Source organism: Triturus cristatus, chromosome 3_2 (genome assembly GCF_964204655.1).
Source record: "Triturus cristatus chromosome 3_2, aTriCri1.1, whole genome shotgun sequence".
NCBI classification, from domain to species: Eukaryota; Metazoa; Chordata; class Amphibia; order Caudata; family Salamandridae; genus Triturus; species Triturus cristatus.
In genome coordinates this window covers 302,813,259-302,835,808 of record NC_140584.1, presented here as the reverse complement: position 1 = coordinate 302,835,808, position 22,550 = coordinate 302,813,259, and the positions used below count along the sequence as shown (strand labels likewise).

Genomic DNA, 22,550 nt, shown 5'->3' with positions numbered 1-22,550 from the left:
GGCCTGGTAGCACTTTTTGGAGCCCTCTCAATAAGTCTCGCCAGACCAGCGCATGCGCTGGGTCAGGCGAGACCTAAAAATAGTGGTAACCCAATCACAAATGGGAAGGGGGCCGGCCCTATTGAACCTCTTTCCACTAAGAATGTTAAACAAAATATTTTTTAAGAGTAAGCAGTGGTCATTTTCTTTTTGAAACAAACAAGTTACTTACCTTCGGTAACGCTTTTTCTGGTGGATACAGTATCTGCCTGTGGATTCCTCACCTTGTGAATATCCCCTGCGCCAGCAACATTCGGAAACTTTTGTAGCAGTCCACGCCGATGAGGTCGAAGACGACGTCACAGAGACGGCTCCGCTCGCGACTCCGCTGACGTCACCGGCTCCATAAGAAGACCTAGTCGGCGTGATGACGTCAGTTCCGCCTTTTTTTCCGTGCCTTCGAGGCACACAGACGGACTGACAGCAATATATACACAGCATACACAGTACATAATATACAAATCAACCCACCCAGTGTGGAAAATAAATAGAAAGGCAAAAGAAATAACACAATGCCTTTGACAGTAACAAATACACTTTGAAACACCATTATTAGAACTGTAGGTATACAAGGGTGGACAATGGGGAGGAGGGTGTGTCAGTGAGGAATCCACAGGCAGATACTGTATCCACCAGAAAAAGCGTTACCGAAGGTAAGTAACTTGTTCTTCTGATGGATACATCTGCCAGTGGATTCCTCACCTTGTGAATAGATTCCCACAGCAGTCCCCACTCCCGGAGGAGGGTGTCCACCCTTCTATTCCAGAAAGTCCTGAAGGACGGACCGATCAAAGTGTCCGTCCCTCCTCACCTCGGTGTCTAAGCAGTAATGCTTTGCGAAAGTGTGGAGGGAGGCCCAAGTTGCCGCCCTACAAATGTCCTCCACAGGAACACCTCTAGACAAAGCAGAAGTGGAAGACTGAGCCCTTAAACCCTCTGGAAGTTCCTTACCAGCCAAAGAGTAGCATATCTTGATGCACAAGACAATCCATCTGGAAAGGGTGCGCTTGTGCACCGCTCTGCCTTTCTGCAGCCAACAAAGCCCACGAAGTGCTGGTCATCAACCCGAAAGTCTTTTGTCCTGTCAATGTAGAAGCTCACCCCCCTCTTAGGGTCCAAGCGGTGAAGTCTTTCCTCCTCCTTGGAAGAGTGAGGGGGAGAATAGAGGGTAGGGAGGGTAATGGATTGCCCCAGATGGAAAGGAGTTACCACCTTTGGCAGAAAAGCAGCCCTGGTCCTGAGTACCATTCTTTCAGCAAGAATGGCCAAGAACGGGGGTTTTGAACTCCGAGCTTGAAGCTCAGTTACCCTCCTTGCCGAGGTGATCGCAATGAGAAAAACCGTCTTGAAAGACAGTCTCAAGGGACACTTGTGGAAGGGCTCGAAGGGAGAACCCATCAGATAAGTTAAGACAATATTTAAGTCCCATTGGAGGCACAATAAAAGGAGTAGGAGGAAACTTGTTTGTAAGGCCTTTCAGAAATCGTAAAACAGGCGATTTGAACAAGGACGGCTGATCCGGCAAACAAAGGAAAGCTGACAAAGCCGATAAGCACCCTTTTACAGTGGCCACAGCAAAGCCTTGCTGAGCAAGAGAAAGGGCAAACTGCAGAATGTCAGATAAACGAGCCCTCAAAGGATCAATTGACTTCTCTCCACACCAGAGAACAAATTTAGACCACCTATAGGAATAGATAGATTTAGTGGAATGACGTCTGGCAGACAAAATTACATCTACCACATCTGGCGGGAGAGAGAAAGAATTCAGGTTGCCCCGTTCAATCTCCAGGCATGAAGGTGTAAGCTCTGGAGGTGGGGGTGTAGAACCTGCCCCTCCGACTGCGAGAGGAGGTCTGCCCTCAGAGGGAGACGGAGCGGAGGGCATGAGGAGAGGTGGAGAAGATCTGTATACCACACCCTTCTTGGCCAATCCGGGGCGATCAATATGACTTGGACCCGGTCTTGGCGAATCTTCCTCAGAACCCGAGGAATCAAGGGTATGGGAGGAAACGCGTAAAGGAGACGTGAGTCCCATCTCAACTGAAACGCGTCCCCCAAAGCCCCCTGCAACAGATACTGGAGACTGCAGAAAGACGGGCAGTGAGCGTTCTCATGAGTGGCAAACAGGTCCACCCGAGGAGTTCCCCACATCTGAAAGACGTGACGAACCACCTCCGGATGAAGCCTCCACTCGTGGTCGGCGGAGAACTGCCGACTGAGACTGTCTGCACGTACGTTCAGAACCCCGGCCAGGTGATTTGCCATCAGACAAATCTGATGATCCTGAGCCCAGGACCAGAGACACAGAGCCTCTCTGCAGAGACAATGTGACCCCACTCCTCCCTGCTTGTTGACATACCACATCGCGGTAGTGTTGTCCGTCAGGACTTGAACAGACTGACCGCGAAGGGAAGGGAGAAAGGCCTTGAGCACCAAACGTATCGCCCGCAATTCCAGAAGGTTGATGTGAAGCAACCTTTCCTCTGGAGACCAAAGACCCTTGATCTCCAGATCCCCCAGATGAGCACCCCACCCTAAAGTGGATGCATCTGTTATTACTGTGGCCACCGATGGAGGTAGATGGAAGGGCTTTCCTTGAGACAGATTGCCCTCCACACTCCACCAAGACAGATCCGACGCAGCTTCTCTGGAGATCCTCACAGACTCCCTGAGATCTCCTTTGTGCTGATACCACTGCCTGCGGAGGCACCACTGGAGCGCCCTCATGTGCCAGCGTGCATGGTTGACCAACAGGATGCAGAAGGCGAACAGACCGAGCAGGCGAAGGACCTTCAGGACTGGAACGACTGCTCCATTGTAAAATAAAGGAATCAATTCCTGCAAGTCAAGAACCCTCTGTGGAGGAGGGAATGCCCGACACACAGTAGTGTCCAGTACTGCCCCTATGAACAGGTTGCGCTGAGAGGGCACCAGGTGAGATTTGGGCACGTTTATCGAGAAACCCAATTTGTACAACAGCTGAGTTGTATCCTGCAGATGATGAAGCACCTTCTCTGGCGACTCCGCTTTTGATCAGCCAGTCGTCCAGATAGGGGAAAACTGAAATCCCCGACCTTCTGAGATGGGCTGCCACCACCGCCATCACCTTCGTGAAGACTCGAGGTGCAGTAGTAAGACCAAACGGAAGGACCGCAAACTGATAATGCTGCGACCCTACTGTAAACCGGAGATACTGCCTGTGCGACTTCAGGATGGGCATGTGAAAATACGCATCCTGCAAGTCGATCGACACCATCCAGTCCTCCTGATTCAGCGCTTGAAGGGTGAGCATCTTGAACTTCTCTTGCATCAGATAAAGATTCAAGATCCTGAGGTCCAATATCGGACGCAATCTGCCGTCCTTTTTCGGAATCAGAAAATACTGGGAGTAGCATCCCTGACCCCACTCCTGCTCTGGAACCACCTATATCGCACTTTTCTCTAGTAACTTTAAGACTTCCTCCTGTAGGAGAAGACGGTGGTTCTCTGAGCAAGCCCCTTGGCAAGAAGGGTAATTTGGAGGAAATTCCCGAAAGGGAAGGTCATACCCATTTTCTACAAGATCTAGAACCCAAAGATCTGGAGTAACCAATTCCCAATCTTGTCGAAAATGGGTAAGCCAGCCCCCCACAGGACCAACATGATCCAGAATGGTGGATCTAGGGCTGCTTTGCGGTGGTGGGAGGGGCTGAGGAAGAGGAGGAGAAGGAGAGCTGCCGGCCACGAGTGCGACCCCGGATTCTGCCTCTGTACCCCTTATACAGAGTGCTCTGCTGCTGTTGCTGCCTGTAAGTACGAAAGGTTGCCCTTCCGAAACCCCTGTACCTCTTGAACGATCCCCTTGACTCGGATTGAAGGCCCAAAGATTTAGCCGTAGCCTTACTTTCTTTAAAACGTTCAAGTGCAGCATCCGCCTTCTTGCCAAAGAGTCCGGAGCCATCAAAAGGCAAGTCCAACAGCGGTGATTGAGCATCAGGGGAAAACTCCGATGACTTAAGCCCCGCACACCTCCTAGTGGCAACAAAAGATCCCATGACTCTTGCTACCGAGTCAGCTGTGTCCAATCCACTCTGTATCACCTGCCGCGCTGCCGCCTGGGCATCCGAAAGGACCTCATTAAAACCAACCCTATCCTCCTCTGATAGTTTTGGGGCTAGCTGCTTCGCTGAATCCATGAGCGCATGAATGTAGCGTCCCAAGAGGCAAGTGGCATTCGTAGATTTAAGGGCCATGCTGGCCGAAGAAAAGACCTTCTTGGCCGACTGATCCAGTTTTTTAGCCTCCCTGTCACTCGGGACCTGGGGAAACGAACCTGTAGATTTCCTTGAACATGTCGCCTGAACCACCAGACTCTCAGGAGACTGTTGAGAAGTTAAAAATTCTGGGTCCCCCGGAGCTGCCCTATACCTCCTGGCAATGGTTTTCGAAACTGCCGGAGCAGAAAAGGGCTTACGCCACACCTCCATCACTGGCTGTATGAAGGCTTCGTTAAAGGGAAGTAAAGGCTCAGAAACAGTAGTGGGAAAGTGCAGCACCTCTTTTAAAATGTTCGGCTTGAATTCAGCTGAAGGCAACTGCAGATCTAAATGTTCAGCTGCTTTTCTTATGACAGCATGGTATGGTGTCACATCCTTAGAAGGTGCATCAGAAGGAGGAGTAATCTCCCAGTCAGGAGACAGTCCAGGCCACTAGCCTCCTTCAACTCGTCAAAAACATCATCCGACTCCATGAGCTCCCCTTCTTCTACCTCCTCCATTAGGTATCTTTGCTCAGCCAACACTCTCTGAGCCTCCCTCCTAGACCGGATTCTTACAACCGGCGTCGGCGGCGCCGTGATCAAATCCGACGGTGCCGGTGCCGAACGTGGATCCACAGGAGCAGCCGGCGCCGAGCGAGGTCGAGTCGGCGCCGGTGAAGGGAGCAGCGTCGACGTCCTCGGCGCCGGTAGATGCCAAGACGGCGTCGCCGGAAAAAAATGGCATGAAGGGGGCCCGAGAATAGGCTTGAGGAACCCCCAAACTGAAGGCCATAGGACCCGAAGGTGCACCAGAGGGGTACAAAGCTCTGGAGAATACCCCGTACATTGCATTAAGATAATGCGTGGGGTCCTGACCTGGTCCAGGGAACGCAGGATACTGTTCAGGCATCACCGGACTCGGGCCAACCGTCGCAGACGGTGGAATCTGCGGGGCCGAAGGCCCACCTGGAACTGGAAGCTCCTCAACCGTAGCTGGGGACGAAGCCGGAGCCGGAGATGGGACGGGCGTCCGAGATAGAGCCGGCGTCGGAGATGGAGCCGGAGAATGTTCCGGTGAAGCCACAGGTGAAGACAGGCCAACAGGTGAATCCGGAACGGGTGAGGGAGATAAAGTCCTTACGGCGTCGAGTGGGCGACTTCGATCCCGGAGCCGTACTCTTATCCGAGTGACGCCGAGAGGCATGCCTCCTCTTCTTGTGCTTCCTGGATTTGGAAGCATGCCCCGAAGTCTACTTCGACGCTGACCTCGATCTCGACCTCGTCCTCGACTTTCTCCGGCCTCTCTTCTCTTTCTTCATCCTCGCGATGAAGAGCTTTGCTTTCCTCTCCTTGAGAGCCTTGGAACTCATCTTGCGGCAGCAAGAACATCCCTCTACATCATGGTCCGATGACAGGCACCATACGCAGTCGTCATGTGGATCCGTAATGGACATATGCTTCCCACATTCACGACTGGGTTTGAATCCTGACTTCTTTGTCGACATTTTCACAGAAGAAGACAAAGAGAAGCAGTAGAAACAACAAAGTAACAGTGAAGCTACAGATAGAGATTCCCGAAATCCGTTGGCGTCGACGGCGCGGAAAAAAGGGAACAGACGTCATCACGCCGACGAGGTCTTCTTATGGAGCCGGTGACGTCAGCGGAGTCGCGAGCGGAGCTGTGTCTCTGTGACGTCGTCTTCGACCTCATCGGCGTGGACTGCTACAAAAGTTTCCGAATGTTGCTGGCGCAGGGGATATTCACAAGGTGAGGAATCCACTGGCCGATGTATCCATCATAAATCCTGTTTACCTAAAAGTAAAATGGTCTGGATAAAAAAAATAATTCTGTATTAAAAAACAATCACAGATACTGTGATCTGTTGACCCAAACAAGCCACCATCCCGGTGATGGCTGTGAATCCTAGTGGGTCGCAAATTGCGACCTACCTTATTAATATTTAGGACTTCGGTCAATTTGAAACCCACTAGGAATCGCTTTCAAAAAATAAAACTGTCATACAGTAGGAACTGCAATTTCTAAACTGCGAGTTAGTAAGAATTGTATTTGGAAATCGCAAATTCTAATGTTAATATGTTGCTCCCTTAAGTTTCCTGACAAAGTGCGTCTTCAATGTCCTAGTTGGAAGGATATTACAGGCAGTTCAATAACATGCAATTAGTTTTGCACAGCAACATCTCATATGTTTTTTCTTTATACCAACTTACATTCTGAGTTAGCTCAGAGTGACCCTCAGGCACACTAACAGTATTGTTCTGTTACACTATCTAGAGGCCATATGTTGTTCCTTCCCAAATCTGCGACAAACCGTGGTCGTGTTAGAATCCTTACTGTTGCCCTGTCACCCACGCTTTCCCTTTGGGAGTTTTTTATGCTGCAGATGACTATCTGGTAAGCAGAGGGATCTCAAGAGACATTGTTTTGAGCAATAATTTCTTACGAAATGTAGTCTTCTCCGGTAAGGCACTGAAATTTCCTTTGTGGTCTTTGTCTCTCATCTTATCTGTTTGTCAGACTCGTTTCTCAGAGTGTCTTCTTATCGAAAGGCACATTGAGAAGCGGGCCCAGTGAGCCTACACTCCCAAATCTACCTTCATGGGTTTGCTCAATTTCCCCACCATCATCTGAATCCGTCTGCTCGTCACTGCAGTTTTTGTTCTCAAATTGGATTGGATTCGCCTGTGCTTGCTTTCCCCCCCCACACCTTTCATTTTCTTTATGACAGACGCTGAACGAGAGCAACCAGCTATTCGAAATGACCCCCATCAAACCTTGCAAGCGTCTGGATTCAGCCGTTCTCGTGTTAATTCAGCCATTGCACCTATAATCCTGCCCAGTATTTTATATATCTAACTTTTGGCAAAGGACCCATGGGAAGCCCAAGATAGTGAATGATCCGGTGTCTCAGAATAGGGTAACAGATGGGCTTTCCCAAAAAATCAGATTATGTTGTGCAGGACAGAGTAGTGATGTGTGGATGAGGGATGCACAAGCTTTGTGACTTAGTAGAATGTAGAGATGGCCTCTTGGTTGGAATGCATCAGAGCAACAGAAAACGGACTGGTGCCGGGTTTCCAGGAGTCTTCCTGCTACACAGATGTTTCTTCAGTGGCAATAGGAACATTGAACCGCCTACGCCCTGCACATGGCTTTTCACACTCTCAGTCAACGTGTCACCTGTAAGCTTGCTTAAATATTGCGTTATGGAGAGAATTTCTATGATAAACATGTACACTATTCTATCAATATTCTTGGTAGGGACAGAGAACCTTTGCATTTCATTCGGAAAAGCTGCTTAACATAATCCTAACTCTCCATCATGATCCTAGCTCAGTTTGACCCAAAAATATACAAACTTTAATGAAAACTGAAGGTCATGGCCCTGCCGCGGTTTTTGTATGCGCTCCAAAACTACCCAGATCTGGTACCACACAAATACTTTGCAGATATTGAGGCCGCTCAGCGGGACTTGCTGTGGAGTGGCACACCGCGCATAGCCCTCCCGAAACTTACCTTGGGGTGGTACGATGGGGGCATTACCCTGCCGGATATCCGCAAATATTACTGGGCAGCACATCTCGCGGCCATCAATCAGGGCACGTAGGGTAGTGGGGACGACCCCGGATATGGGATGGCAAGGTGGCTCCTCCCCGGAGGGAATTTTGAGGCTGCACTCGAATCACGACCCAATAAGTTTCATCTCACGGGGCCTACAAAACACTCGGTCCAATTGTGGCATATTGTTAACCAAAAGTTGGGGTGGGCTGGCAGACTGACGAAGGCAACCCCGCTCTGGGTATCAGAGAAGCTCGGGTCATTGGGACGCACTAAGGGATTCCGTAATTGGGATCTGATCAGTATATCGCGTATAGGGGACCTCTGGGGGGGCGGGGGTGTGGTGCCCTTTGCCTCTCTACAGCAGTCACGAGTTGGCACACACGAAATTCTTCCGTTATATGCAGGTCCGACACGCTCTCCAATCTAACATTCCGTCGGGGATGTCGATCCCAGAATCCTACCCTCTAGAGGATAGATTGCTGGACTGGCACCTACTGGAAAGGGCGATATCCCTCAGCTACAAAAAAACTTATACATCACTCCCCAGATCCACTGGGGCCCCTCCAGGGGAGGTGGGAGGAGGATGGCCTCGAAATTGACGAGGAGGAATGGAGAGAGGCGCGCTCCTCCCCTAAAGAAGTGGCGATATCGGCAAAACTGCGGCTGATACAACTCAAAATATTACACCGGGTGTATATCTCGGTCACCAGACTGGTGTTAATGGGGAGGAGTACGGATGGGCTTTGCCGGAGGCAGTGTGGGGACAGAGGGACATTTCTTCACGTATTATGGGAATGTCCGCGGGTTCATGCATACTGGGCAAAAATACATGACTGGGGAGGAGCCTAGCACGCATCCAAGATGGTCGCGTGAGCACAGGGCTCCCCGGACCCTCGCTGCTCCTCGGAACTTATCCTGACTTTATCCTGACTTGGTTGACGGATTCTGGAAGATGAACGTTGGCTGAACCCTAAACTCTTTTCAGAAACCAAATCGGACCTGGGAGACCTGATCTATGGTGGTTTGAACATTTGAGGCCCAACTGATGGCTGTGCCCGGTGCGAAGGTGAACTGTGGAGCCGGGGCATAGTTGAACAACAACGGCATCGGGGCTGTGCCAGCGGCCATCTCATCACTTTCGGTTTCACTTTTGGATCTCTGAGTGGCTGGACAGTGGAGTTGCTTTGTGCGGCTGGGTTTTCACTCGGCCTTCGCTTCGTGCCTTTGCCTCCGCCTGAAACCAGTGTGCCCATTGACTTTGATCCTCTCGCACCGCCACATTGCGGTCCCTGGTACGGCTCGTGTCGGCTTCGCCTGTGCCACTTTGACGCTTGCTCGGTGGTCCCCTTCGGCGAGCGTGGTTCCACATGGGAGGCAGAGGGGATCCCGAGAGGCGTAAGACCAAGACATCCCTACGTGGGGGACCGGTCCAGACCAACAACATGGACCGCTACACTCATGGTAAAGGGTTCCCTGGGACGGCCAGTGTTCTCCCGGATGACGCTGGGGGTGTTCCGTCCGCCCCTCCGGATTTGTCACTGCAGGACATCATGGGCGCCATTAACGGTATCAAGGAGACCATCGCTCAGCAGTACGAGGCCTTGGCCCGTAAAATCGACACGGTGGCCATTGATGTTACGCTAATTCGGGCGGATCTCTCTAAGACCAATGAGAGGGTTCAATCGCTGGATTTGCGGACGTCCACCCTTGGTACGGATGTGTCGGACCTGCAGACTGCTCTCGGCGACCTCAGGTCGGCCAACGACCTGATGGCCCGGCGGCTGGAGGACTTCGAGGGACGGGCTCGACGCAATAACATCCGCGTCATAGGTGTTCCGGAGACCTCCGACAATCGCCCGGTGGATCTTATGGTTGAGGAACTCATCCTCAAACAGCTTGCCCCCGCTGGCCTGAGTAAGTTCTTTGCCGTGGAGCGGGCCCATCGAGTCCCAGGCGGTCGGCCGCGACCGGGAGCTCCCCCGAGGCCTATTGTCGCAAAACTTTTTCACTACAGAGACCGAGATGCGATTCTGCAGGCCTCACGGGTACATGGCCCGGTCCGATATGAGAACTCATCCGTTAACTTTTTCCCGGACTTCACCCAACTTGTCCAGAAACAGCGGATGGGTTTCCAGGGGGTGAAGCGCCGTCTCCGGGACCTGGGTTTTAAGTACTCAATGCTTTTTCCTGCTAGGCTCCGAGTGGAATACGAAGACCGGACTACCTTTTTTGACTGTCCTGCGACCGTGAGTGACTGGCTGGATTCTCTGCCGGACCGGGGTGACCGGCCTGGGCCTTCTGGTGGTACCGAGGGTGGCGGGCCTCCTTCGGAGTGACTTTTGGTCCTTGACTTTGATATTTTGTTTTGTTCGGCTGGGTTCTACTTCTTTTGTACATTTTGTTCAATTATGATCTGTGTTGGGGGCGGGCGGGGACGGGTCCCTTTCCTCCTCCGGGGTCTTTTCGTAGAATGGGGTTTTTAGGGCGACAGGCACACTGCAAGTTGGGGTGGTTTTCTGGACCGCAGGGGTGCAGGGTGGGGGGGGGGGGGGGGGGAGTTGAATTTGGGGGGGGGGGGGGGGGGGTTGGTGGGTGGGAGGGGTTGTTTGGATTTGTGTTTTTTGTTTTCAAGGCGAGGTATTGGCTCTGTTTCAGTTTCAGGTGTCGCGCTATTTGTTGGGGGACCCTTGCTCTACTGGAGGGGATGGGGGGGGACGGGTTGAGACTGATGTCTTGGAACGTCAACGGATTGGGGGATCGTATCAAACGGGGTGTTGTGCTGCAGTATTTGCGTCGTTTGACTCCTGATGTGGTATTCTTACAGGAGATGCATCTGGTTGGTAATGTTTGTCATGCCATGAACAGGGGGGGGGATACCGACTCGTGGCCCATTTCGGTTTCACCACTGGCTCTAGAGGGGTGGGCATTCTCCTACGATCTTCACTTCCGCTAGAGATCACCAGGGTTGTCCTAGACGATAGAGGGCGCTATGTGGCTCTGACTGGGAGGTGGGAGGGACAGTCCCTTTCCTTGGTTTCGGTTTATGTTCCCCCGGGCCTCCAGAACTCCACTTTCTCAGACTTGGGTCGTATGCTGCTTGAGCTTCCTGACAGTCTTTTGCTTATGGGTGGGGATTTTAATTCGGTTGTTTCGGGTGATTTGGATCACCACCCGCCCAGGGCCCTCCCTGCTGCCCAGGCGTGGCTCGGCGGACTCTTGGATACCTTCGGTCTGGTGGATTGTTGGAGGTTAATGCATCCGACTCAGTGTCAGTACACATTTCACTCTGGGGCCCATGGGAGTCTCTCCAGATTGGATTATTTTCTTATGCCCGCGGCCCAGACTGCCCGGATTCGAGAGGTAAAGCACTTGGCCCGGGGTATCTCTGATCATTCCCCACTGTGGTTGCTTTTCGACACCGGGATGCGGTCCGCTGGGCGGATCGCCCCTATTAACCCTTGGTACTTGCGAGACCCCAAGATTCGTGATAGCCTTGTTAAGTCGATTTATCAGTATTTTCTCAAGAATGAGGGGTCGGTGTTGTCCTCAGTGTCCCTGTGGGAAGCCTTCAAAACAGTGCTCCGCGGGCATGCCCTATCCCAGATAGTGGAGGCTAAGAGGGTTAAGAATGAGGCGGTGGTGAAGCTGGAGACTGAAATATCGGGGCTGGAGGCAGCTTTGGAGACGGGTGTCACTCAGGATGGGCTTCATGCCCTCAGCTTGAAGCAGTTTAATACAAGTCTCTTGTCACTGACGCTGCCAAGATCATGTATAGGGAGCAACAGGGTAGGTTGTATGATGCCGGGGACAAGGCGGGTAAACTGATTGCTTGGTTGGATAAGAAAGAGAGTGAATCGTGTGGTCCCGGAGCTTCGGGTTTCGGATGGAGTGTGTGTGACTGACCCTGGTGAGATTGTGGAGTGTTTTGCTGACCACCTCCGGGCGGTGTACTCCCCGGTGTCTGATAGAGATGAGGATGACTCGTCTCTTGCTGCGGGATATTGCCTTGCCCGGCCTATCCGTCGAGGACCGTGAGCAGATGGATGCCTCCCTGTCTGTCGACTAGATTGCTACCGCGATTCGTTCCCTTCGCTCGGGCAAGGCTAAGGGCCCCAACGGACTGCCGATTGAACTGTATAAACTACGCCCGGATAAAATCGCGCCCTTCCTCCGTCGTATGTTTCTGGAGTCGCTCGAGCGGGGTTCCCTTCCCGACGACCAGCGTCTGGCTACTATAGTTGTTATTCCCAAGGACGGTAAGCCACGAGACCGCTGTGCTTCATATAGGCCTATTTCCCTACTAAATGCCGAACCGAAAATCCTTGCCAAGGTCCTCGCTAATCGCTTGCTGAGAGTTATATGTGATTTGATACATCCGGATCAATGCGGCTTTATCCCTCATCGTAATACCGCTCTCAACTTGCAGCGTCTACATGGCGTCCTCGCTAGGGCGGAGTACTTCTCTGAACCGGCCATATTGGTTTCCTTAGACGCCACGATGGCCTTTGATACCATCGAGTGGCCATTCCTTTGGGCCGTATTGGCGAAGTTTGGCTTTGGGGAGGGATTTATTAGTTGGGTGAAGCTCCTCTATGCTGGTCCAATGGCTCAGGTTGTTGTCAATGGGCGGGTTTCTCGGCCCTTCGCTCTCGGGAGGGGTACTAGGCAGGGGTGCCCGTTGTCCCCTCTGCTCTTTGCTCTCGCCTTGGAACCACTCGCTGCCTGGCTCCGCTGGGAGCCCTCGATCAGAGGGATCCGGTGGGCCCCGGGCTTCGAGGATCGGGTCTCGTTGTACGCGGATGATATTCTTCTGTACCTCACCTCGCCGCGGAAGTCGCTCAATGTGCTTTTTGATGTCCTTACTTCCTTCGGGAGAAATTCGGGTTTGATAATTAACTGGTCCAAATCTTGCGTGTATCCTATCTCCGGTGGCCTTCCTCTCTTGCCGCCTCGGCTTCCGATCCAAACATCTCAATCCGGCTTTAAATACTTGGGGGTATACGTTTCGTTGGATCCGGCGGTCCGCTACGAGCAGAATCTCCTGTCTCCCCTCCGGCGTTTGAGGGCGGATACGGCTCGGTGGTGTAAGTTGCCCTTGTCTCCACTTGGTCGTGCAGCACTGTTTAGAATGATGTCCCTTCCCAGATTTCTTTACGCACTCCAGAACTCCTTCGATATCATTCCGGCGGCCTACTTTAGGGAAGTGGAGAGTTTGCAGAGGAGACCGGTTTGGGACGGTCGTGCGCGTATCGCTTTGGCAAAGCTGACTCTTCCCTGGTATGACGGGGGCATCGCGCTTCCTGACATTAGAAGGTACTATTGGGCCTCCCAGCTGTCTGCCATTAACCATGCTACGTATGCTCCTGGCTCGAACCCGGCATATGAGATGGATAAATTCCTGCTTCCCGGCGGTAACTATAACAGAGCGCTCTACTCTCGATCTGCCGGAAGGACCCTCACGGGCCCTACTAGGATTGCGGTACGTGTGTGGAAGGCGGCGAATGTAGCTGTGAGCTGGAGTGAGCTACTCCTCTATTCGCCTCAGAGCGCTTGGGAAGCCTCTGGACAACGAAAGGCTTTGAGCACTGGGATACGATCGGCATTAGCAGAGTGGGGGACCTATGGGTTAAAGGCGCGGTTAAATCCTTCGCGGCGCTTCAGAGCGAGTACGAGCGAATACGAGCTTAGTGAAAGGGAGTTCTTCCGCTATGCCCAGGTTCGGCACGCCCTACTCTCGGTCTTTGGGGAGGGGACCACGGTCCCTGTTTCTTCGCCTCTCGAGGACCGTATACTCGACGGACACGTCCCCGACAGTAATATCTCCCCGATTTATAAAAAACTAATAAATAATCGGGCTGATCTCTTGGTGCGTCTTCGGGAGGCATGGACGGGAGATGGGGTTGAGTTGGACGACGAGGACTGGCAGTCTGCGCTGTCATCCCCTAAGGAGGTTGCCATCCCGGCCCGTCTCCGTCTGGTCCAGCTTAAGATTCTCCATCGTGTCTATGTGACGGGTCCCAGTTTGGTCTCGATGGGGTTTTCTGACGACGGGCTCTGTAAGCGTGGCTGCGGGCTCAGTGCCACCTTTCTCCACATCCTCTGGGAGTGCCGCGAGGTGGCGGAATATTGGCGCCAGGTGCATGATGTTATGAAACGAGTCACTGGGGTCGCTCTGCTGCCGGAGGTGCGCCGATGTGTTCTGAATGTGTGGGAGCCCAATGACTATGATGCGGCCCAGGCTCGATGGGCGGCCCTTGGGAACATGATCGCAAAGAGAGATATTGCGCAGCTTTGGGGTTCCCAACGGCCTCCCACCGTGTCCGTATGGAAGGAGAACATGGACTGGTGCATGTTCAGGGAGAAGATGGTGTATGTGGCTCGTGGTAAACCGGGGGCGTGGGGTAGAATCTGGGGTCAGTGGAATGTGTATCGAGGGACTATCTGTTCTCCCCCCCTGGTGGATACGTCTGATGTTGCCTTGTCCCCCTGATCCTTGAGGGTTCCTTGCTTAATTTGTTCATCTGAGTATAGATTTGGTTTTCCCGTGGCCCCCCCCCTCCCTCTCAGACCCCCTTTTTATTGACCACCCTAGGGTGGTCCTATGTGGAGTTCCTCTGCTGTGGTTAGACGCCCTTTTAATGTTTTTCGCCTTGCTTTTTGTTTTTCTTTACTTTTGTTGATATTTATGTAAAAAAGGGTGTATCCTGACTTCCCTTATGTGCAGCCTGATCTCCTGTCATTTAGCGGAGCCCCCTGCGGGCCAGTCATGGTTTTTGAACTGCTTGATCATTTCTGAATACTAGCGGCCGGCCCAGGAGGTTGTAGGCCCGTGCTTGTACCCTTTTTCTCTGCACAATAAAATTAAAAAAAAAAAAAAAAAAAAAAAATACATGACTGTATAAGCAAGGTGTGGGAGGTAGGGTTGCAGCCTGAAGCTAAACGATGCCTCTTAAACACCTGGGAACCCACGGACCTACCGGTAAAATGCAAACTGTGGGAAACACTGGGGCTGGCAATTGCAAAGCGTAACATAGCGCGCCTGTGGGGGGCGGAAGCGCCACCATTGCTTGGAGCGTAGAAGAAAGACATGGACTGGTGCATGTTGCAGGAAAAGATAGTGTATGTCTCGAGAGGTTGCCCCGGGAAGTGGGTAGCGGTCTGGTCTCCGTGGAATGCATACCGAGGCAACAGCTGCGAGCCCCCAGTTGCCTCTCCCCTTGAGGAAATGTTAACCCAATAAAATGGTGAGAATGTTTTATCCTGCTCTGCAGTTCCATATTACACTGCAGGACTGTCTAAGGGTCCAGGGCTGAACCACTGTAACTCTAATGATCTAAAACTGAAGTGACCAGTATGTTGATGTATGTTAATAAAAAAGAATTAAAAACTTTTTTTTTTTTTTTAAACCTGAAGGTCAGACAGTCTGGCACATGGTTGTTTCCTGCCACACAATGTGTTGAGTAAAGAATATTTCCAAAGGTTTAAAAAGGTTTTAAGTGATACAAATCCAAACGTGGTTGAGCTCAGTGCGCCAGGATCTTGCTTACTGGCACCAGAATAAAGGGCGCTATATGCCATTGACAATATGATGGGGAACCTGTATAGTCTTGCTTCCATGCACAGACAGTGTCAGATTGCAGTCTATCTTGCTATACTGACCCCTTTTTTCATTTTTTTTCCATAAGAGTTTTTTTCTAGTCAATTTCTTTTTATCTATTACAAAATAATCATTTTAATTAACGCCTTTTTAAAGGAATAATTAAGACTTTGGTCAATTTACTCCACTGGTGGGCCGCCAAACATCTTGCTTTACAACTGGCTTGCCCAAAGAAATGTACAATTAAAAAATTAAATGAATGGCTCTCGGATCATGCACTTGGGGGGACTAGTCAGTGATTATGGCTTCAGAGATTCCCCTGAAGGAGAACTACTAGATAGTGGAGTAACGCACAGACTGAATCCAGAAGGGATTCACACTGCAATCCCAGGATTACAGGAAAGGAACTTTTCCTTGAGCTTCTGGTGAGAAGCTTGTCTGTGTGGGGATCATTCTACATGGGAATTCCCCAATCCTTCGACTGCCCTCTGGCCCACGTTGCTGAAGATTGTAATATTATTATGGAGTCGCGCCATTGGTTGATGGACAACCTGCATTCTGTTGGGTACCACACAATGTAGCCTCTACAACCAACACAAAATATCTTGTGGTCCCATTTCTATCTTCAAAAGCAAGGGCCTCTTCCCAGACGATTTTAGCTCTGCTAAAAAAGTTATATTTCATGATAGCAAACCCTACACCTATGTGCTGAGGGCACTGATTATTTCGGAGTTGAGATTTCCAGTTATAAAGGTTTGTGCTACGAGTAGAGCTCTTTATGGTCCAGCGATGCGGTTTTGCAGGTAGATTCAGCCTGTTTGCACGCCAATGACTATTTCACAGTCCTACCCAAGGCCTTTAAGATGGGTCACTCTTATTTTGACCTTGGAGTGTGTACATCCAATGTGAAGGCAGATGGCAATGAATCAGGTTTGGGGTCTTGGACCCAGAGGGTGCAGAGTTGTGGTACCTTACATGCCTCTCACTTCAAAGGATGCTTGACATTTTCCCATGTTATCTTTGTGCATCCTTTCCAGGAGTATGGCCCCCTCCGAGAACCTGGTGTCTAGCCCATATTAGGCCCTGCTACAATAACGGTCTGTCTTCTTCAGAGCTCTCTATGCAGCATTGTTGATTTAAAGACAAAACAATAGAGAATGAAAAAAAGCTTAAGATGCTGCAGAGATGTGCAGCATTGCAGGTTTCAGGCTAGTTTCATAAAATGAAGACTATTCTGGACTAACTCTCCAACAGCAAAATCTTGCACCATAGATCACACTTGAGACACACAAACGACTACTAGCAGCATTTTAAGCAGCAGGTCAAACAAAGCCCGAGGGATGCTGAGAAGGAGCAGCAAACTCAGCAGAAGGTGTTGTGGCAGAAAAAAAGATGACACTAGGCAGGTTAGAGCATAAAGATTGAAAGGATAGACTTAAGTTAGGGAGATTCACAAACTCTTCTCCCCAGGGGCTTCTCTAATGATTGGCAATCACTTATCTTCTTCAAAAGAACTGAAAACCTTTGTTCAAACACAGATTTTTATGTGTGCCGCGTTTGACTAAAAAGTACTATTCTGGCATACATTTTTCCCACCACTAAAATTTCAAATTAATAGCAGACATTTCACAGAAAAAATACCACTGCAAAAAGCGCCAAAGAACTGTAACTCCATTGGCACCATGGTGTGTCATGACGTTACATATTTTTCCTCTTAAAATAAACAGAAAAAATCAGTTCTTTGGCTGAAATTGCAGCTAAAATCTTATGTAGATTGTTCAGTGCTCTGTTCTGAAGAGGTGCAGCAATGGCAGCATTCAGGGTCTGAGATTCAAAGGAAAAAGTATACGACGTGTAGTGAAAAATCGCCACCATCGCAGAAGGGCAAGTCTGGCTCTTTAAGCAACCCTTTTCTCTCAACCTTGTGTGATGTCGGAGACTAGTTTCCAGATTTTTACTAGACCACTTTACATTAACAGCAATGAGGGCCCAGATAGGTCGGGTAATTGTTTCATTCAGGGACTTCAAAAAGCTGAGGAAAGGTTCCCTGCGGACATGCACTGGGAGGGATTGGTTGGACAACGGTGGTCTGCTCTGCGCCCCCCACTCCATGCAGAAGATGCGCTCACCCTTTGTCGCGTTTTCTGTAGATTGGTGCGGAGGATTTTCCGGATCTCTTCCTCCTTGACTTTCGAGAGGGCCGGAATGAAGCGGTCGGTGGCTTTGGGCTTTGGCTGTATGTTCCTGTGTAAGAGGAACAAAGGATTAACAGGGAACTAAGTCCCTGCCAAAAATATTTCCACCTGAGCCTATGAGCCACAATACTAAGATGCCCAATACTATTCTGCAGCAACATATCAGATGAGCCATCCATCCATCCATCCATCTATCTATCCATGGGATTATGTAAATGAACACATTTTATCCTAGCTTCATTCCAGCACGGTTCGGTGTTCCTCTAAGCATGGCACAAAGAAGCCCAGGATAAGGCGTCCACAAATCACCTATCACCATGGATAACCAGTACAGTAAAACTCAAGATCTTTACTGTGATATCCAAGCCCGTCCTAGAACAGTAGATGGTACCAAAGGTTCCTTAATCCTCAGAGCATAGCGCCCCTGCTCATTCAGAATCCACACAACCGGAAATCACTTCTGCAACTCAATACATTCTACAGGGCACCCAGACAACTGCATCCCACCCATCCTCACAACACTGCACTCTGACTGCGACGACAACCCATCTTCAATCTGTCCAACATACCACATCACCTACAACCCCCCTCAAGAAGCCGCCGTTCATGCCGACGATTGCACCAATCCATCCTAGATGTACCTGCCATAATAGTCCGTCACTGGGCCCATACACAAAACATTGATATGAAACCATACTACCACTCCTGTTGCCGGAGTCCTGCAAGTTTCCTAGTGCCCAACCACTTACAGATTGCCATGCAAGAGCCCTTTATATCACCTACCCAGAACCTACCTTATCCCCATCTGACTCATGCACCCAACCAACCATTTCTCCAAACTCCCATCCCTTAACTTCAGCCCGGCTGCAGCAAGTCACCCAAGCTGGCAGACCTATCCAAAGAGCTTCTGAAGCATGTACACCAATTGCACAGCCCCTTGCTATCCAGCTGATTTCAAGCATAGCCACTCCAAACGCGTTCAAGTTACCATCCCATCACTTTCCCGAAGCTCCAGCCCCTCGGAAAGTGGGGTGCTGGTGGGGGGGATATGGGGTGAGGAGTCATTATTCCCCATGGCTCCACTCTGAGGGGACCAGGTTTGTGTGGCAAACATTTATTTATAGATTTTAGAGAAAAACTGCCCTTTTCACTAACGAGGACGCTACAATGGCTAATACCTCTAGATGGTACCAGCTGCAGGATTTGTCGCGTTTCCATTTTCTCTACAGGAACTACGAAGGACCCAGCTTCAGTTTTACTCCAGTCATGCACGAGCTTCCGATAGGTCTGTGCAAGCCTGTCTGCTCAGTGACAGCATTCCTAAGGCATCAAACATGCCTTCACCCCCACTCCCAGCTGCAATCCCTCCACCAGGACACCACCACCTTTCTGTTCACCCAACATGTCACATCTATTGCCACTTAGCTTCCAAGTGGGGTTCAGCGAGGATCCTCAAATGTTGGTCCTAGCTCCTACAACGAGATACTCACTGCATGGAGACGGTGGACACAGCGGAGGGGATGCGCCCCAAGCCTCCGCTCTCCACCAGCTCGATGGCCTGCTTCAGCTCCATCTTGTGGTAGAATGCGATGAGTTGGGGCTCAGTGGAGCGCTCTCCGGCGATCAGGCACTTCTTCACGTACTTCTTATTGAAGCGATTCAGCCTGTGTTGGAACAGACAAGAAACCATGAAAAACAAAGCTTGAGGCGGAATCATCCATTCAACAATAATCCGCCTTCATGCCATTCCCCCCCCCCCTCCAAAGTGTGTTTGAAGCTTTGGAATGACTGGCAGAGCGGTGACAGCGAGTACTGTATGTCCGCTGTGAGTCTAGCATGCAGTTTGCTCTAAACCAGGCTTGGTCACCTTTTCAAAAAATAGCCCCAACATGTGCCAAACTCTTGCTAAGGTCTCCTGCATTTACAAAGGCCCAAATTTGTCTGAAAGTTAGGCTTCCTGATAGACCAGCCTGGCTTTTGTGACAGTTATGAATAGGGACACCTGGCTCAGGCTTCTTTGCTTTTGGGTTCCAATCCACTACACAGATATTGTTTTCGTAGATTTTTTTTTTTTTTTTTTTTAGGCAGTGTGTGTGTGTGGGGGGGGGGGGGGGAATTCATGGACTTTAATGGAATGGAGTCTCTGTGCCATCACTTACGGCACCACGGCGTGCTCTTCCTGGGGACTCAATGGAAAGGCTCCCAGCTGGCATCACTCCAACCTACAAATTCAATCCCTGCTTCTATCCCCACATTAAGCATAGGGAGTGGACACAGCCACACAGACTACTATGGACGCCTACAACAAGGATTCTGAAGCCCATGAACTGGAAAGATTTGGGATATTCAACACCTGAAACATAAGTTTGCTGTTCTTCAGTGGGAACCCCTCACTTGCTTGTCCTTGCACTGCAGAAAGAAGGACTGTGGAACCCTTATTTACTTTTTCTAGCAGGAAAGATTTGTTGGAGTGTGCACTCCCCCTTGGCGATGAGGGGTAAATAGGAACAGGATATGGGGGCCCTCTTCACTGGTTCGGATGGGATAGTGTACTGGGACACCATAAGATTGTAACTAGTAACGCCCGGTTTCAACTGATACAAATCAAGAGAGTGCATGGAGCTTATTTTACCCCACTTGCTCAGTGAAATCTACCAGATGCATGCAGGGGAATGCCCACAATACAGACCGCCAGCAGCGGATCTGCTTCACGTGCTATGGACCTGCCCAGTCATTTCATAATATTGGGGTAAGATCACAGAATCTTTAGCCACGATCCCAGGGTTGAGAGTGAAGTGCTCTCTGAAGCACTGTGTGCTGGGGGTACATCCTAAAAAGGGAAAATAAGATATAGATGTGGGCCACTGGTATTACGGTTAGCAAAGCACAGAATCAAGATACACTGCTCGCACCCAGGAGGCCTCCCTCTAGCATGGTGATCTGGGGGTGTCGGGGAATAGATGGTGACGGAGGAGCTCCGCCTTGGGCTGGTCCGAAGGGATGACCGGGCTCAAGAGGGTATCCAGACCTGGAGGATGACGACGGACATGCTCCTAGACCTGGACTTCGATCTGCGAACACGGAATCCCAAGGCGCCGAGTCCCCTGGAACTGATCGTTCAACCTGAGATGGTGGAACTAATGGGGTGGATATGGGCACATGGGTGAGAAATAAGTTATCGTTAGGAGCAATGTGATGACCTAAATGCTGTTGAAAAATAGGGATGTCTGGGATAACTGCACTGTGGCATCTGTTTTACAAAACAAATAGGTTAAAAAAAAATTAAAAACAAATTGAGGTGGGGTGCAGTTACCAACGTATCCTTTTAACATTGCTAGCTTCGTGAGGAGGCCCTCACTTACTTGTCTTTCCAATGGTGGTGCCCGTAGTGACCGCAGATGTCCTCAATGCCAGTCAGCAGGTGGTCCAAGAACTGAAAATGAAAACACAAATTACCAGACTGCAGCTTAACTGCCTCAACCTAAACCCAAGACGAAGGCAGGGCATGAGGTGCAATATCGAAACACACCGACACACACACACCCACACACACACACAATTCCGGTTTTAAAAAAGCACCAAAACAACAACTTAAAAAATCTCTTCCAAGCTCCTCCCCACCTGGTGCCAACCTATCAACGGCTTCTCACAGCATGGAGGGAAGCATGACAAAAGAGACAGGGGGTAAACAAAGCAGCAGGCATTGGGGAAAGAGCAGCCAAGCAAAGAAGGGAAAAAAAACCCAGGCAGAAGAATTGGCCTCTCGCCACAACAGCATTGCGGTGGCGCAAGCAGCAAGGGATGGACTGCAAGGTTGACTTTGGTGGAAACCCACCAACTACCGAGTAATAACAGAAAGAGAAGGACATACAGAGTGGGCGATTTGTAAGTGACCAACCCATCCAAAAAACAAGGCCTACCAATCACGAAAGGAAAGCTGTAGTCACTCATCTACACCTCCCTCATCTGTACCCCATCAATGGAAAGATTATGAGTTAAAAGGGGTTGACCTAAACAACTACTTACCCTGTGACAGAAATTGGAGGGCAGAGTGGGTTACCTGTCCGTAAGTGTGGGTGCCCGGGTCACATAGCAGAGTCTGCTCCCTTCCATGGTTAGTTTTGTGTATGCAAAGAGCCACAAAGGGGGTGTCTGCTCCCTTGCAGAGATAGAGCTTGTAAGAGTGAGGGGTCACATAAGTGTGTGCGCCCCCACTGCCCCCCCAGCAGAGACCATGTTTGCAAGGGAGCAGACACCATGTGACTACTAATGCTCACAGAGATGGTGTCTGAGTTTAGGGGGTCCCTTAGAGGGTGTGATCCAGTGTAGGAGTAGGATTTGGAGTTCAAAGGATCACATAAGACTGTCTGACCTCTTGCAGGGGCACTGTGAGTGTAAGGGGTTAACATATGATGTTAGCCCCCTTGCACTGATAATTTTAGGGTAACCCTATGTTCTGTAGGTGTGTTTCTCTTTATCTGATAAAGCATTAAAGGATAAGAAGTGTTCCTTGATTGTCACACCCCGCACACTGGCAGTGTATGGGAGAAGTAGGTGGAATTTTAGATTAGCCCCCCCAGACCCAGCATTGAGATGACAAGGTGACCTAGGTCTGACCCCGCCTCCTCAGCGACAGTGTCCGACCCCGCCTCCTCAGTGACAGTGTCTGCCCCTGCCTCCTCAGTGACAGTGTCTGACCCCGCCTCCTCAGCGACCGTGCCTGACCCCCGCCTCCTCAGCGACCGTGCCTGACCCCCGCCTCCTCAGCGACCGTGCCTGACCCCCGCCTCCTCAGCGACCGTGTCTGACCCCCCGCCTCCTCAGCGACCGTGTCTGACCCCCCGCCTCCTCAGCGACCGTGTCTGACCCCCCGCCTCCTCAGCGACCGTGTCGGACCCCCCC

General features: G+C 50.7%; 1 protein-coding gene across 1 annotated transcript in view; it reads right to left on the bottom strand.

Moving 5' to 3' along the window:
* The window catches only part of SLC9A1 (solute carrier family 9 member A1), a 300,131-nt gene that overhangs the window by 33,006 nt on the left and 244,575 nt on the right, over positions 1–22,550 (bottom strand). The window contains exons 7-9 of the mRNA XM_085647703.1: positions 21,011–21,081; positions 19,139–19,312; positions 17,583–17,697 (exon numbers count right to left, since the gene is read on the bottom strand). Of these exons, the coding sequence (XP_085503829.1) occupies positions 17,583–17,697; positions 19,139–19,312; positions 21,011–21,081 (360 nt within the window). The remainder of the gene's footprint in view (positions 1–17,582; positions 17,698–19,138; positions 19,313–21,010; positions 21,082–22,550) is intronic.